A 15008-nucleotide genomic window follows, 5' to 3' on the forward strand; every position below is an offset into this window, starting at 1 on the left:
TGTAAAATATGTTTGGTCCGAAGAATGCCAAAAAGTTTTCGAATCTGTTAAGGAACTAATTATAACGGCACCAGCCATTAAACCTTTTACACATGATGTTAAAAGTATTATTACGGTTGATGCCAGTGCGAAAGGTTTGGGGGCGGTTCTTAGTCAAATAGTTGCTGGTAAGGAGTGTACTATGGCTTTTGCTTCGCGCACATTGAATGTTAGTGAAAAGAATTATAGTACAATTGAGCGAGAAACATTAGCATGTTCTTGGGCATCTGAAAAATTTAGGATGTATATTTGGGGTATCAGATATGAACTGCATATTGACCATAAACCTCTGTTATATATGTTAGGTGACAGTTGCTCAAATAAAGCTTCCTCAAGACTCATACGGATATTAGCTAGGTTGCAGGAATTCAATTTCGATTTAAAATATATTCCTGGTGGGAAAAATGTAAGGGCTGATTGTTTATCAAGGTTACCGGTTGCTGCAGAAGATTCTTTTGAGTGTGAAAAAACGCATTTGGAAGATATTGAATATGTGTTTACAGTTCATGATATCAATGAACAATTCAAGATTTCAGAAAAAGAGTGGTTAGATTGTTGTGACAAAGATGATTGTATGGTTCAAGTGAAAAAAATTCTCATTACTGGTTGGCCAAATGACAGGTGTATGTCCATGGAATTAAGATGTTTTTCTCAAGTTGCATCAGAGTTGTCGTTGGTTAACAATATCTTGGTGAGGCAAGATTTGTTTGTTCCTCCAGTTAGACTCCGGTCAAAAGTTATTTCCTTAGCACATGAGGGACATTTAGGTATCTCCGCTCCTGTTAAGAAAATCAGACCGACATACTGGTGGCCAGGGATTTTGATTGCCAAGGTAAGAGATATGTTGAAACATGTTCTGAGTGTTTGTGCTCTGACAAGCATTGGAAAACTTCTACAAGCCTTTTAATTCCAATTAATTGGCCAAACAATGCTTGGGAGAAAATTGGTTTGGATTTTACAGGTCCCTTAAATGTTGCAGGATGTGACAGAAGATTTTTGGTGGTTGCAATTGACTATTACTCAAAGAGGTTATATTTTTCATTTGTTTGCAATGCTGACCCAGCTTTAACTGTTTCTTTCTTGAAACATTTATTTAATATTGAAGGGAGGGTCAAGAAAGTGGTCACCGATAATGGATCCCACTTTATTTCTGAGGAGTTTACAGATTTCCTCAATAAACATGATGTTAAAGACATTAGAGTACCTCTATGCAGCCCAGCTTCTAATGGTTTAGTAGAAAGGGCTAATAGATTGATTAAAGAGGGTGTTCAAACTGCGGTTGCCAACAATTTAAATGTAATGGAGTATTGACAATTTAAAGTGTGGAATTACAATATTACTCCACAAAGTACCACAGATATTGCTCCATTTGTCTTATTGAGGGGAAGAAAGCCTATTGCATCTATTACTCCAACATGGTTATTAGGAAAAAGTTGAATGTTATCATAATATTGATTTACAGAGAACATGTTAAAGAGAAACAGAGTAGCTATAAAGAGAATTATGATAAAAGAATGCATGTTGAAGAAGGAACATTGAATATTGGTGATTAAACCCAATAGTCAGTAAAGGACAGTCAAAATTTTCTGAACCTGTAAAAGTTCTGAAAATTAACAAAACAGCTGTTTTGTTACAGGAAAAAGGATGGTGGAATAGCAATGCATTAGTTAAAGTTACTTTGGAACAAGCGAACATTATTTTATGGAAAATCAGTTCCACAAAAGGATTTGAAAGACAGGATTGGTTTCATTTAGATAATTTAACATTGTCTGGTCACAGTGTCACTCAACAAACTCAGGATGGTCACAATATCTTTCACAGAGGTGATTCAGGTGATGATGTTATTAGTGGGGCAGCGTCCTCCAGCATTATTCCTGCATCAGCGTCTTCCAGTATTATTCCTAATGGTTGTGGAGATAATGTGACAAGAAGTAGTACACGGGTACGATCTGCTCCTATTTATTCCAGGGATTATGTGCGCTATTAATTTTATTTTTTAGTGTGATTTTATATATTTTGGGTTGTTTTATTTTTATAGCAATTAAATTTGTTTATAAAAAAAGGGAGGTGTGTAATATGTGGTAAAGTATTTTATTAGTATGTCACTTTAAGGAATGTTGTAATCACTAATGTTCTATGTTAAGAATGCCATGTTGTAGAATGTTAGTAGGCATCATTTGAAGACTGGTAGTGAACTTACAGCAAATGGCTGTGTGTCCTGTTAATGAATAAACGTATTTATTCAACTGGAAACCTTGTTCCTGAATTTATTTTGATGAAGACATACTACAGGCTGCAAGGTGTCCCTGTGAGCCCCACTGCATAAATTATTATCAATACCCCGTTTGCTTGGGCCTAGACTTTGCACAATCTTTTTGGCACTGATTCAGATCATGACAATTTCGATAAGGGGGAACGCCCAAGATGACCGTGACCTGGATACTTCTCCTGATACTAGCCTTGATTCGCCTCCTAGCTCTGCCAGTAAGGAAAGTGTCTCCTTCACCGCCCATATGCAGGGGCTGCATAAGTACTGAACCTACAACTTCCCACTAAAGAGGGACTAATTTTTCCTCAGAGGTGCCTCAGCCCAGTCAAGCACAAACAGAATCTCTATGGCTGTTTATTGAAGCCCCTACGGATACTACAGGTTACTCGGCACCATCGCCCAGCACCAGGCGACCCTGCTTTTCCTATACAGCATCTTAATCCAGAGAGTCTGGTGGTGCAGGCATACATCAGCAAGGTAAACCTTCCCCACTACTTGACCTGATTGCAAATCTAAACAAATACAAAACTTTTGGCAAATGTACTTTTTCTTCATTCAGTGAATGCCAGCTGTCTTCAAGGGCGCTACTCCCATGCCTTAAGGGATGGGAGTATTTTCTTCCACAAGACTTTCTCTTCATTCAGTGAATGCCAGCTGTCTTCAAGGGCGCTACTCCCATGCCTTAAGGGATGGGAGTAGGCCCAAGTATTGTCGGAAAGTTCTGGATGACCTTAGGTTGTCTCCAAGGTTTGTAGTCTGGTTTGGACAGGACCAACAGCTTGGGTTGAGCAATGGGTACGAGTGTGGCACTTGTCTGCCATTCCTGGACGATGTTGACGGGCTACTCCAGAGATATTAAGGCATTTTTGATGGACATGTCAATCAATGACTCATGCCTTTTTAGTAACCAGGCAGGTTCGCCCCTAGAACGGTTTAAGAAAAGCAGAGTCACAGCACGTTTCTTGAGTATTTTTGCCCCCACCAGACATTTCTAACCATTTCACCTCCTTCATGGTTACGGCAGTGGGTTTTCAATGTTGCTAGTGTCCAGCCCCTCCATCAACCCAGCAGGCCTTTTCTGCCCTTTCGTGGCCAAGCCCGTGACTCACAATGACAACACTCAGGATAAGGGGGACAATGTGCAACTCAGTTTCCTGTCCCTCCAACACCTCAACGCCTACCTGCTGAAGGTCAAAATCAAGATGCTCACACCAGTGCAGGGCCTGTCTGCTCTAGACCCTGGAGACTGGGAGGTAGGATTCAACCTGCAGGACCCTTATTTCCAACTCCCTGCCCTGCAGGCCCACAGATGTTACCTGCAATTCCCAGTGGGCAAAGAGCATTTTCAAATCACAGTTCTCCCTTTTGTCCTCACCAATGCTCCTCAGATGTTCACCAAAGTGATTGTGGTGGTTGCAGCACACATTCGGAGGTTGCTGGTGCTAATCTCTTCTACTTCAATGGCTGGCTGCTGAAGGTGGGCTCTCCCCAGGCAGCTGTCAACAACCTCTAGGTGGCAGCGAGCCTCCCAACATTGTTGAGGTTCACCATCAGCTTGTTGAAGTCACACCAGGCTCCTTTATAGACGCTCTCGTTCAAATAAGGTGTTCTGGATACGGTATGGTTTCGTGCCTTTCACCCAGAGCGAATAGTCCAGGATATTCCGGCTGTGGTCCAAGTGTTTCAACCTTTGTGCTGGATCTTGGTGCAGAAGACTCCAAGACTGCTGGTATTCCTTTGACGAGGAAGAGAACTACATCATCTCTCTAGTTCCTGTTGGGGGAATTCTAACAAAATAATTTTCATGTTGTGAATTAAAAAAATTAAAATGTTAATACCAGAATTGTCCTCATATATGCAGATAGAAATATATGACATGCACCCATGACGCCCTTATTGGATATAGAAAACTACATCGTTTCTGGCTGCTCCATCGTCTAGCCCAGTGGTTTCCAAACTTTTTTGACCCGCGGCTCCCTTGACCTACTGGCTGTTGACCATGGCTCACTAATAATTTTACTTTTGTTTGACGGGTAGTGGGGATGTAAGCCCGGCCTCTGCAGTACTTCTATTTTTCTCATTGAAAATAATTGGGAAGAAGCCAATGAAGGTATTATAATCACAGGTGAAATCCTATCCTATCCACTGCAGAGCCCCATGCAGTGTCAACGACTGATTGGAGGGATACGGAGATCTCAAAGAAGTAAATTGTTACCTCATTGCCATGTAGAGCTCTTTAAAGAGGTGTATCTTTAGCTCATTCGTGAGCAGGGTTTGTGAGGCCCGATAGAAAGAGCAATGTTGTTACAGAATGGTGTCTAGCAGCACGCAGGTGGGCCATCAAAACTAGCCAGGGGCACCGTGCACCAAGGGTATCAGTAGCAAAATGAGCGTGCAAATGAGTATCACTCCCTTTTCGCCTCCTACTCTTGTGTGATGCTTCTGGCTTTGTGTAGCTCATGTGCATGTTTCCTTCCATGAGAACTATGTATATTATCACATGTATGCACCTGCCAGTGTCCTCAGCTTCACAACAAATCTGTGTGCCTTTATTTTCTTTCAAAGAAAGATTAGTAGCAAACAAGCAACAGGGTCTAATCCACTCTAGGCATATTGTTTCTCTGCAGGACTTGCCTATTCCTGGTTCTGTGTCTTGTGTGAGGATTAAAGAGATTGGTACATGACTTGTGGCGTATCTCTGTGCTTGTTACAGGACTGCTGCGGCATCTTTCTCTTCTTGTTGCGTGATTGCTGTAGCAACTCTCAGTTCTTGTACCAAGATTGTATTGGCATGTGCATCACCTCTGTGGTTGTAACGTCTGCTGTGGCATATTGTTGGCCTCATGTACAGTGGGTTCCTGAATCACCTTGTTTTGTTCTTGAAGTATAAACACATTTGTAGTCGTTCTTCTCAATGTCATGTTGCTCTTTTACCCACATGGATCACAGATTGTGTTTTTAATTGGGGGCAATTAGATGTATTATGAATTTATTTGTGTCCCTTATGGGCTGCGCCACAGGGTGCCAGCGACCTTCTCCACACTCCTATCCACTGAACAGCAGCAATAGTGCGCTCCATGGGATCTGGTCTGCTGCCCACAAAGCAAAGCTAATTGTGGCCTGAGCAGTAGTTGTGAAACCTCTGTTGTGGCACCCCCTGCCAGTACCAGGGTTGTTTTTGGGGAATCTGATTTTGTGGTAGGAGCAGTGTCAGCCCCCACATTCCAGTCTTTGCCTGCAAAATACTCAATAATACTTTTTATCCTGATCATGAGTCTGAGCGCACCCTCTCGGCTTTGACTTTATGCCCTTACAGGAGAGTGTCAAAGAGTGATCCCTGTATTAAATGTTTTCAACGAACACAGCCGCAACTCATATCTTTTCTTCAAAAAATGCACCAGTCACAAATTGGAATATTGTTTGGATTGCTGCAGGCCCTGAATAAATGGCATCATTTTACAGGTCTTTTCCACTGGCTATACCAGGACCTCACTTGTTTTCGGGAGATAAATCTAGAACAGTCCAGGCAGGCCATCCTTTCCTGTAAGTCAGGTTCACCCTTTGACCAATGCCCACCTAAAATTCTTCACGCATTGGTAGATACAGTAAATCCCATCATTAACCAGATCATTAATGCCACCTTCAGGCTAGCAAAAATCCCTGACATCTGGAAAATTGCTGCTGTAAAGCCACTCCAAAAAAAGAAACTCCCCGACCCCACTACTCTGTCCAACCTCCGACCCATCTCACTACTACCATGTCTTAGTTAAATTGCGGAGAAACTAGTTAATGCCCAACTCAATGACTTCCTGCAAAATACCAACACCATGCATCCCAAGCAATCAGGTTTCAGACCAGGCCATTCAACGGAATCAGTGCTACTCCATACCACCGACACCCTAAAGTTCGCCTTGGATCAGGGCAGGGAGGCAGTAATGATTCTGTTGGACCTATCGGCGGCATTCAACACTGTCTCCCATGATATCCTGGGAGACAGACTAGAACACAGCGGAATTAAAAACAAGGCTTTGGTCTAGATAAGACATCAGATTGTAACTCTGGGTAGTTACAAATCTGAAGAAAAGTGGTTGTCATCAGGGGTCCCCCAGGGCTCATCCCTGAGCCCTACCCTGTTTAACCTTTATATGATACCACTTCTCTCTCTGATAGCTACTTTCGACATTGAGTTGATTGCATATGCTGATGACACCCAGCTGATCCTCACTCTAGGCAAAAACTACACAGCGGTAGAAGAGAAGTTTCTTCACTGTCTCACGGCAGTAATGAACTGGATGAAACTAAATCCCCTTAAATGTAAAAGCTCCAAAACAGAAATTATGCTGAAAAGTCCAATGTTTTTAGACCCTACCAATGATGGCCCTCTGACTCTGATGCCCAACCCTCAATAGTTGATACAGTCCGAAACCTAGGAATAAAATTTTACCCCACACAATCTTTTCACAAGCAAGCACTCGCCATAGCAGCCATGTTTCCAAACCATAAAATCCTCTGAAAGTTTTTTGACCTACTCCTGCTGCCTGCCAGGAAGACTGTGGCAGTGGCCCTAAGTCTATCTCGCTTGGACTACTGCAACAGTCTCTATGCAGGAACAAAAAAGATGGTTGTGAAAAGGTTACAGGTGGTTCAGAGTGCTGCAGCTAGATTGGTACTCAAGCTCCCTAGGGACTCTCCCTCAGCTGCAATTAACACACAGTGCCCACACTACAATTACTCAATGACTAATTTGAAAGGGTGAGAAGCCAATTTATTGTAACTTCCCTTAGACAGCGTTACTCTGTGTCCATTATTTTGTACTTTTTTTGTGTTTTCAAAAACTCATAACAGAATAAAAGGGAGGACAATAGATTCTAAAATTTACAAGACTAAATACACTTTGTACATACATTCAAGACAAACATTATTTACACAATAAAAAACATTTCTGCATCAAGCATTACAAAAAAATATATGATTACATCACAAACAACAATTATTACTGCCTTGAAAGTCCTGCATTGGTAGCAGGTTGCCAGAAGATCCATGTTCAATCACCCACAAAGCGATACATGGAATAGGACCGCTCTTCATCAAGAATAAAATCACTGAATACATTCAACAAAGGAACCGCCGCTCTAGAGTGGCACCTCGCCTCAAAATCCCACCATACGAGAAAAAAAACATGGGTGGCACAACCTTCTCTGTTTAAGCAGCGAAACTATGGAACTCTTTACCCCCGAACATAAGATCCACAGATAACCACCACATCTTCAGAAGAATACTCAAGAATTGGCTCTTCCCCACTTAACAACCATACTCAAACATAAATATACAGCATATAGCTCTGTATATAAGCATTTATTTCAACTATACATGTGTACCTACATATATGTATTGTTTTGTATAAACATGTATAATTCTGTTTTTAAAGATAGATATTCTTTACTTCTGCTTAAAATGTGTACATATTACTTAGTTACATTATTCTATGATTAATGATTAACATGTATATAAGTGACTGCATAAATACGTAAAGGTTTTTAACATAACTATTTATCTACAATTGCTTCACTAATGAATTACAAAAAATAAAAACAATTTAATTTAAAGTACAACACTTGAAAGTCTGAGTTAATTAAATGCAACTTTAATCTACATATATCACCTTTTGCATATATATTTATATATATATATATACCTTTTATGTACTTGTGTATCTTTATATTCATTACTTTGCTTCTAATTCAGCATTTCCAATGCACTACCCTATTTCTCACTCTATACCGCTCTCAGTATCTCCTCTACCTGAACGACTCATTACAAACTTAATTCTACTACTCTTTCCAATGCACCACCCTATTCCTTTATCAATATATCCTCTACCTCCACTCTCTCGTTCATCTCAAGCCTCACACCACTACTATGATCCCCAAAGTAACCCTTGCTAGACTCTTACCTCTATCCCTCCTTGCATCATCTCCTACCTCTTTTACTAGTCGGATCTCCCTAAAAAGCCTTTCTAAACCCTTCCCTCTGACTTTTACCCCTGACTCTTCCCCCCTCTACCTCCCCTTTACTCATTCCTAACCCCCTCCTACATCTATTAACTCCAAAAAAATAAAACATTTCTAGATCCTTCCCTCTTCTATCCCTCCACTATTCCTTTTCAGTCCCAATAACAGACTAACTTGTCCATCACTTGAATTAATTTCATATTTCCCCAGACTAATTCCTCACTAATACTTTTTTGGGTCTGGAGTAGGGTGCTATTGGCCAAAAAGCACTTCAACACCTCATCAGGGGTAGCAAGTGCTATATTAATGCAAATCTTTTCCCTCTTCTATTCCTCCACTATCATTCTCAATCCAAATAACAGAGTAACATATCCGCCGCTCAAATTAATTTCATATTTAACTATACTAATTCACCACTAATCCTTTGTGGGTTCAAGAGTAGCGCACTACTCGCCAAAAAAGTGATTCAACACCTCGTCAGGGGTAGTAAGCGCTATATAAATTCAATACGATACAATTTGATATTGAACTCTGTGGTAGTTGGACAGCTACCGGGAAAAGGGGGGCTGGGAGTCACACATAGAGAAAGCCTAACAGATACGAAACGGGAGTAGTGCAAACAAAGACAATCGCTATAAACTGTAAGCACAAACTTCTGCACTTTAAATGTTTATGTAGAATATATATCACGCTGGAACGGCAGCATAAAATAGATCATACTCAGTCGCACAGATGCTCTCACTGTAGATTTCCTGCATCTTGCAGATTTCTTGTATTTTGCACGATCTTGCCCCTTCATATATGTTTACTGGGGAGCTGTTGCTCATGCGATAGCTAAAATGATAGGATCTTACATTTGTTTATTTTATCATTTATTACACTTTAATACAGCACTTCTAGGGTATGTTAAAATGCTTCCTTGCAATGTCAGATGATTTGCTGCTATGACGCTGCTGGCAAAGCGTAGAGTCACAATGCATTGGTATAGAGAGGCAGTTCCCTCAGAGAAAGACTAGCTCATGGTTATGGTAATGTCCAAGGATGCAGTAAACACATATGCATTGATGTAACCTCAGCCTTCACAGCCCAAGGATATATGGAGCCTACTGAGGGAATATCTCCTGCAGGACACAGTATCTACGAGTGATGAGCTCTGGTTAATTGAATCAAATCTGTGCTACTTATTGGTTGAGGCTTTTTCAAGTGATCCCTTTATGAAAATCATTGGAACATTGTGCCATGCTTTCCAACAACTGCATTGTTGGATTTTTCTGTTTTTTTTACTGCAAAATTGTTCTTAAAAAAAAAATTTAAAAAAGTATGAGTTGTTTTAAAAAAATAGGCACAAAAAGATTTAATGCAAAACATGCCATTAGATAGACATGAGTCTTGTGGTCAAATTCTTTCATCTCCTGCTTTGCGGGTTAAACTTCAGATATGCTCATCCTCCCGCATGTTATGGTGTTTTTGTTTGTTCTGTTGATACTCCTATACGTGCATGATGTCTATGTATTTAAATGTGGTCGGATGGTACATAGTCCAATTGGTATTTCCGTTTCCTTTTCTGATACTAGAGCTGCTGCTAGTCGATCTGCAGGTACATGTTTTTTTGTAATGACTTCAGACATTGGTAGTTTGTTCCATCTAAATGTAGATGCCCAAGAAAGCGAATGGAAAGTCTATTTTTTGTTTTCCTCTGAGAATTTAGAAGTGGTAAATTTTGAGAAATTGGGTATTACTGCATTGAAATGTATGTGAATCGAAAAACACAACCACCTTTTTTGTCCCTCTGTGGCCAGTTATACCGCCAGCCTTTTAACCGGTTTGTTTGCCCTTATTTGTCATTCAATTGTAGCTGCCAAGAGCGGTTAGCACCCAGGCGCTAAGCGGCGCAGGAATATTGAGGATGGTGAACAAGGCTGCCGACGCTGTCAACAAAATGACAATCAGGATGAATGAATCGGATGCGGTAATGGCGGATTTTCGACTTGAATAATGAGATGAATTAATGAGATTAAACAATTGTGTTTTAAGGCTGCAGTGTGCAAAATGGGATATGCTTTGGTAGCTCATGATATTGTGTGACACTACTTGCCATTTGCCTGGGGACCTCGAAAAGCGTAAAGATGTTCGTTTACCTGTTTTTAACCTTAATCATTTTGTAATACTTTTTTTTTTACTTATTAGTGGTTTGAGGAAAAGCAACAGCAATTTGAGAATCTTGATCAACAGCTTCGAAAGCTTCATATGAGTGTGGAAACCTTAGTCTGTCACAGAAAAGGTTGGTATTCTAACAATTGGGTATTCATTATTTCAGTGACATAGAAACGTTCCAACTCTGTCGAAACCCCTTTTCCAGCACTTTCCCCTTTGTACATAGATTTTATCATTTGATTCAGCAGTCATGAAGGACATGTTTTCTGCTTTGCCGAAGTACAAAGATTTGATTGGTATAAGAACACCATCCAGTTATTATTTATGACGAAATTAGGGAGTATTATGTAAATACTGCAAATCAACACACCCCAGTAAGGTGCAACCAACATATGAACGCCGATTTGTAAAAGTACAAATTATTTGAGCACCGTTTTTTTAAATAATGTTGAAAAAGTTCGAGGGCATTTAAACCTACCATGTGTTAGCACTTCTGTTGACTCGGTATGAAAACTATTAAATGCTTAGCTAGAACGCTTGTCTCTGGCATCTTCTGCAGTCTGCAGATCCCAGGTTTTAATATGATAAGGCCAGCTAAGCCTTCCATCCTTACATGGTTAGTAAATCTAAAACCCTTTGGAGTAAAAGAAAAACACATTAATTACAGCGCTAAGGAAGAGACCTAGAGTATGAAGCAATATATAACATAGATTTATGAAAGTGCATTCTTTTTATGTTCTAAAACAATTCTTTATGTAGTACGTCCTGCTCTATTTATTTTCTTTTGATTTCGGAATAATTAACACTTAGGAAATGGCTTGTTGACAACTTTTTTCTGTGTATGCTAGGCCATTTTTGGGCGGTGAGAGATTGTATGTGAGGGGAAATAGTTTGCCCCTGCTATGCTCCTGCTTATGTAGCCTTGCCTCTGCAGGAATATAATCGTACTTAAGCATGCTATGCCTTTTTTTTGTAAGATTTGTACAAGCACTCAGTAGAGTCCTTGACAAATGGGATCTTGGGACCTAGATAATCAGGCGTCATTTCTAGAGTACTGTGTTTGACCGATTCTGGGACAATGTTACAATTCTTTCATCCTAAAGGTGAAAATCCTTGCGGCCCCACACCACCCTCATATCGACATTATCAATGTTTGCCAAAAGCCTTTTTCTTACCCGTCAGGTTTTCACATTTACCATGAATGCAAGTGATAATTATCTCCCACAGGTTGCCGCCCAATTTTCGAATCATCTGATTTTTGTAGGCATTTGTGTGAAAATGAATGCTGTGCGAATTGGTAAAAGCAGTCCTTAACTGAAAGTACATGATACAAAAGATGGTGGACTAAGATAGGCCCAGTTGAATCAGTTGTTCATAGGAAGGAGAATGCTACCAAGACAAAATGCTTTCCAGAAGGACAGAAGCCCACTTGAAGTTGGCCCAGACGCTGGAGTAGCTCCACGAAGTCTCTGATTTCCGAGTGTAGAGAGTGAAGATGATCCAACACCAGGAACAGAGTTTTTTTTCTGTTTACTGTGGTACTGATTACTGACAAGTAAGATATTCTGCGTCCTTATCAAAGAAATTATTTGTGGAATCATGCGTTAACACTAGTTTTGGATAGTAAGATTTAACCGGACTCTTATTGGTTTGCCAATTTGAACTAAATGATTCTAAAGAATGAATGCAAGTGCAGAACCGTATTACAGGAGTGGGAAAACAGGCTGCTTAGATATTAGTGACATTGAATCATTTCCTCCGTTTAGGCTGAGACTCCCCTTAATGTCATGTGTAGCAGTGAACTATATTGGTGTGCCTTCAGGCAAACAATAGTGCGTAGTTGGTAGCACATTCCCATTGCTAAAAATTGCCCAGACGTCTGGCAATGAAGTGAATTTCTACTGCATGTCATTTGTAGAGATGCCCTTGAGAGCTTTGATCTTTTATTTCATAAAAAGTTATCCTTCTCCATGCTTTGCTCAGATTGCTTCAAGTTTTTTCATGAGCTTTCATCTGCCATACTTTCTTTAGCCTTTCCTCGTAGATAGTGTTGATTTAGGGTTTTTGGACTTGAGAATCAAACTTGGGCAATGGCTGAGACTGCAAAAGAAATCATTTCTGTTCACACCAAATGCTGTCTGTGTACTTGAAACATTTCCCAGACAACCTCCTAAGAAGTGCCTCTGCTGTTTAACTCCATCTCATACTGACCAATTGCAAAATGCATCACACCTTTTTAGCCAAAACCTTTACAGATAGAGGTCTGGGGTATCTCCTTTACCTCCATAGCTTCTCAAAACAAAGTCGAATAGTTTGCTGCATTGTGTCAACAGAATCCTCTTCATGCTCCATGAAATGTAGAGTACTATCCTCCTTTTCTGCCTGCTTTTTAATGCCGATGTTTGGCCTCGGTTATTTCTCCTTAAGCATACTCAAGATGATCCTCCACATTTTTGCTGATAAGGCACAAATGTATTTCCAGCTGGAAAACTAGTATAAGCTTATTCCAGGACCATGTTTTCGATCGAATGAAAGTTTCCCTTGCCTAAATGAAGCAAAAATCGAGCTGCTGATGCTGGTAGAACATAATCTGATCCAGCTATAAACATATATTTTAGTTTAAAAGTATGCTTTACTAGAAAGTATTCTGGACCCTGCTGATGTGTAGTTAAAATACCTAATGAAAAACTACAAATACAGGTAAGATGCTCTGTCCTTATCAGAGACATTATCAGTGGGTGCACGCATTAAAACTAGTTTGGAAGGCTTATCCTCCGTTAAAGCAGCTGAATTTTGGGTTGTTTCCCAATCGGTTTGAGTATAGTGGGGCCAGAAAATGTAAAATAAAGCCATCCTGTTCGTTCTCAATCTAAAAACTTTTCTGTAGGCAATTCTCTTACCTTGAGAACTGTAAATACTGTTATGTTGCTACGAGGCTTGTTGTGGCAGTTATAAGCTACACAAAATACAGATAACGAGTCTGCCTATGTGCTCTAAAATGTATGAATCAAATCAACTGCCCAGGCTTAATCAGTGTATCCCATGTGTCATAAAGATTATTGTGGGTGTAGCAGCGATTCATCACCAGCACTAAAGGAGGAATTATCTGTGTATACTAGTGAAAGAAAAAAAATAGTTCAGGGGATTGCCAAAGTTCATCCGCAGTCACGTTTTGTGACATAAATAACACCCGCCAATTTTCCCTTCTGATTTTTTTGAATGTGTGCTACAATCATTAAGACAGTTGTTACTAGGTATGGTTTGCACTACATGTGATTTTTTTTATTTCTCTTTATAGAGCTTTCAGCTAACACGGCTGCTTTTGCTAAGAGCGCTGCTATGTTGGGAAACTCGGAAGATCACACTGCCTTGTCTCGAGCATTGTCTCAACTTGCAGAAGTTGAAGAAAAAATAGACCAGCTACACCAGGAACAGGCATTTGCCGATTTTTTTGTTTTTACCGAACTACTCAGTGACTACATCCGTCTTATTGCATCTGTCAAAGTAAGCAGTTTCTCATTGTGGAATGGTTTGTGTTGATATAAAGCCTAACTTTTTTGCTTACATTGTTCAGTAAATGAGTGAGAATATATCTCAAAACACGTTTCCGCAAATACGTTTTCACTCATTAACTGGGTGCTAAATATTGCTGAAGCATAGTGTGTAGTTTACCAGTGACCAGTACTTAAAATGCAAATTAGATAATATGGCGCAGTGCCATCAACAATGTGAGAAAATATACCACTTCTAGGCAAAAAATGTACTCTTTGTTTCAATTAATCAATCACTTGTAAAGTGCGGCAACTGACCCGTGAGGGTCTCAAGACACTCTTAGGTACCACATTTCCTCTTAGTCTTGTAAGTTATCTTGCCTCGCACCTCCACCAACAGTGCCAACTTCATAGGTCTTAGCCTCAGCTCACTGATTGGTTGCCATTCTTCACACTTACTTTGGTAGTTAATCGCTCATTCAATCCCAACCCATTCCTCAAGAAAACAAACTCACAGATGCCATCTATTATCAGTGTCTGCATTTTGCTTGCTTGACCTAAATGTTGGTGTTACGTTTATACTTAATTAGTTGGCCTTGCCAATGTTGGGTCAGCAGTCTTATTGGTTGCTTGGATCCGTCTGCTTTGGTTCATTTATTTTAAAAAAACCCTACCTGACTCCTACCCATTAATTGGTTGTTGCTAACCCTACAGTATATGCAGCCTCTTTTACCACCCTGTTGTGATCATTACAAAGATCTGTGATGCCTCCCTTTCAGATTGATAAACATGAAAGTGGTCCTAGACTTATAATTAATACTCAAAATTAAATCAATTATTTGACAGATATTAGTACATTGGAATTAATCCTAAGCAAAAAGAGAGCGAAATGTTCTTGTCTATGCATATATATATATATATATATATATATATATATATATATATATATATATATACAATGTACCCATCAAATGTTCCAAAAGATGCTCATGTCGAACATCTACATTTATTAAAATTGCATAAAAACTTTATAGATACATCAAT

The 15008-nt window shown here is 39.8% G+C and overlaps 1 protein-coding gene across 2 annotated transcripts in view; it reads left to right on the plus strand.

Moving 5' to 3' along the window:
• Positions 1–15008, plus strand: part of SNX2 (sorting nexin 2) — a 416319-nt gene that overhangs the window by 333926 nt on the left and 67385 nt on the right. For both annotated transcript variants that reach the window (XM_078675570.1, XM_078675571.1), the window contains exons 9-11: positions 10175–10288; positions 10507–10600; positions 13772–13977. In XM_078675570.1, coding sequence (XP_078531696.1) covers positions 10175–10288; positions 10507–10600; positions 13772–13977 — 414 coding nt within the window. The remainder of the gene's footprint in view (positions 1–10174; positions 10289–10506; positions 10601–13771; positions 13978–15008) is intronic.

The sequence above is a fragment of the Lissotriton helveticus genome, chromosome 2_1 (genome assembly GCF_964261635.1).
Source record: "Lissotriton helveticus chromosome 2_1, aLisHel1.1, whole genome shotgun sequence".
Taxonomy (NCBI): Eukaryota; Metazoa; Chordata; class Amphibia; order Caudata; family Salamandridae; genus Lissotriton; species Lissotriton helveticus.